Source organism: Sinocyclocheilus anshuiensis, unplaced genomic scaffold, assembly GCF_001515605.1.
Source record: "Sinocyclocheilus anshuiensis isolate Anshui unplaced genomic scaffold, SAMN03320099.WGS_v1.1 scaffold3226, whole genome shotgun sequence".
NCBI classification, from domain to species: domain Eukaryota; kingdom Metazoa; phylum Chordata; class Actinopteri; order Cypriniformes; family Cyprinidae; genus Sinocyclocheilus; species Sinocyclocheilus anshuiensis.
This window is the reverse complement of record NW_015541053.1, coordinates 118,469-120,820: the sequence shown is the minus strand read 5'-3', so window position 1 is coordinate 120,820 and position 2,352 is coordinate 118,469. Positions and strand designations below refer to the sequence as shown.

At 38.1% G+C, this 2,352-nt stretch overlaps 1 protein-coding gene across 1 annotated transcript in view; it reads left to right on the top strand.

Moving 5' to 3' along the window:
- Nucleotides 1-2,053, top strand: part of LOC107690638 (uncharacterized) — a 27,753-nt gene extending 25,700 nt beyond the window's left edge. The window contains exon 2 of the mRNA XM_016489020.1: nt 676-2,053. Within this exon, the coding sequence (XP_016344506.1) occupies nt 676-1,665 (990 nt within the window). The 3' untranslated portion in view covers nt 1,666-2,053. The remainder of the gene's footprint in view (nt 1-675) is intronic.
- The last annotated feature ends 299 nt before the right edge of the window (nt 2,054-2,352 follow it).

Genomic DNA, 2,352 nt, shown 5'->3' with positions numbered 1-2,352 from the left:
CTCGAACCCGCAACCTTTGGGTTACGAGTCCGACTCTCTAACCATTAGGCCACGACTTCCCCAATGGTTCGTCAGCCAATCAGATTCAAGCATTCAACGGCCGCGTAGTATGAATTGCTTTTAATGCACCTAGCTGTCATAGTATTGCAGCTTTTTGATAAAATGTGAATATGAAAATTGCTTATGTTCATTTAAACACAGTTTACAACAAAATATATTTTAAAAATGTACTATTTTGTACATGCTCTTGATTTTTTAATTATTGTAGGTACACAAATGACAGTTTGCAGCTTGTTCAGACTTCATTTATATTTACAGAATTCACCTTAACATTTTGCTTAGAAAAAAAAAACATACAAAAAGGTATGTAATGTTTGTAAATGATTAACCATTGTGTTTACTGTACTTTATGACGGTGCCAAGTACGCTCTGCATGACACTTTATTACATACTTCATTACTCCATACACCATTGTTGCTGATACTATTGCTATAATTCTCCTTAAACGTGCTTTACTTTGTGTCTCCTGTAGTACTGTTCAGTGTTTGGTTTCCATACAGGATGCACATAGTGTGTATTTGTGAAGTTAGAAGTGAACTGTCATTTCATTTCACTTTATATGCGAATATGACTAAAACAAAACATACCTCAACTAACCGTACTTTATCTTCCCAGGCAGACTTCAGCCCCCAAAAAAATGCTCGAAAAGCAAAGCCACACGTCTGTAAAAAAGAGCACATTGCAATAAAAGATCTGAAGGCAAAAGATGAGATAAAACATCGACATATGAATAAAACATATCTTCCGAAAGACATCCCTGTTTATCCTTCTCCTGTTGAATTTCACATCACAGAAGTAGCTCATGTCACTAACAAGACGAGCCTTATGGACATCTGGAAGTCAGAGGGATTCATGGGTCTTGATGGAGATTCGTTTTCATGGTGGAGCCTGAAGATTAATGAAGCGGATATAAGAGCAGCTGAGGAGCGTTACCTCGAGAAATTGTTCCCAGACATAACCAAAGAACAAAAAACAGCTCATCCGCCGTTCCTGAGTAAATTCACCACATCACCCTTGTTCCTGAACGAATTCTCACGCTACGGTAACTTCCGCTTCACCTTTCCTCTGACTGAGCTGATGGAAGCCTACAAGAAGCAGAAGTGTGAGGGTCAAGAGCCAGTTCTCCGGATCTACGGGACCAAACTGTTCAAGCAGGAGATTGAGTATGTTGTTCTCGTTCACAGCCCTCTGGTTAATACGCTGTTCAGTCAATTTCCAAAGCTAACACACAGCCCATGGGTTGCTTATGATGGACATCAAATCATCTGGAGAGCTCAAGCCATTTGTGAAACTCACAACTTCCAACTGGTAATCAGTGGAAACACAGCAGTGGCAGAACCCATGTATGCACATCAGTTTTATGTGTGGGATCATGTTAGCCTTGTCTTTTACGCCGAAGACGTCCTGACCTTCCCTACAAGAAGGCTTAAGGCAAGCCTCAGTTGTTGTGATCTGGATCCAAATGTAGACCTTTCAAATGGGGAAAACTGCTCTTCACTTGCTGAAGCTGAGGAATTCAGTGAAAGATTGCCAGAAGATGAATCTGAAAAAGAAGATGAAAAAGAAGAAGATAAATCAGTGGAGGTGAAAATGGAAAAGGACTAAAGGAGTGCAAGTTCTGTAAGAACTTTTACAGTTTGGTGGCTTTGTATGGTTTTGCCCTTTGTTAAAAATAGCTTGAGAATAAATAAGTAAATAAGATAAACAAATATATAAAAGGTGGGGGTGATTTTTAACATGTGTGTTACTTGTCATTGAGAGGCTATAATGAGTAAAAAAAAAAAAAAAACACTTTGAAACTGTCTGAATATTGCATGATGTGGTTGAATATATATATTTTTTTTTCCAAACTTAAAATGCTCTCTGTTTTAGAGTCTCACAAAGATTACAATTAAGCTTTTACTTTGTATCGTTGTGCTGCCAATTGCCCAGCATGCCTTGCGACTTCTCCCTGTGTATTGATAATTGTGCCAATAAAGCATATGGTGCGACACAGAATGTGAACCTGGTTGTGATCAGCAGCAGTTTCACAGGTTTGTTTGATGAGGTCACGTTTCCAGACCCTGTTCCAGCACATTGACTGGAGCCTCCAGCGCCTCCTGCAGGAAACATGACAAAACTACACCTTCTGAAGAACATATATATATATATAAATAAATAAACACAAGGAGCAAGGATGAAAACAAATATGTAGTCGATGTAGACATTATACAGAAAAAAGATACTAAAGTAATAAATAATTTGACAAAGAGAAGTATAACTTTTCAGATTTTCTATTATGTTTTTTTTTTA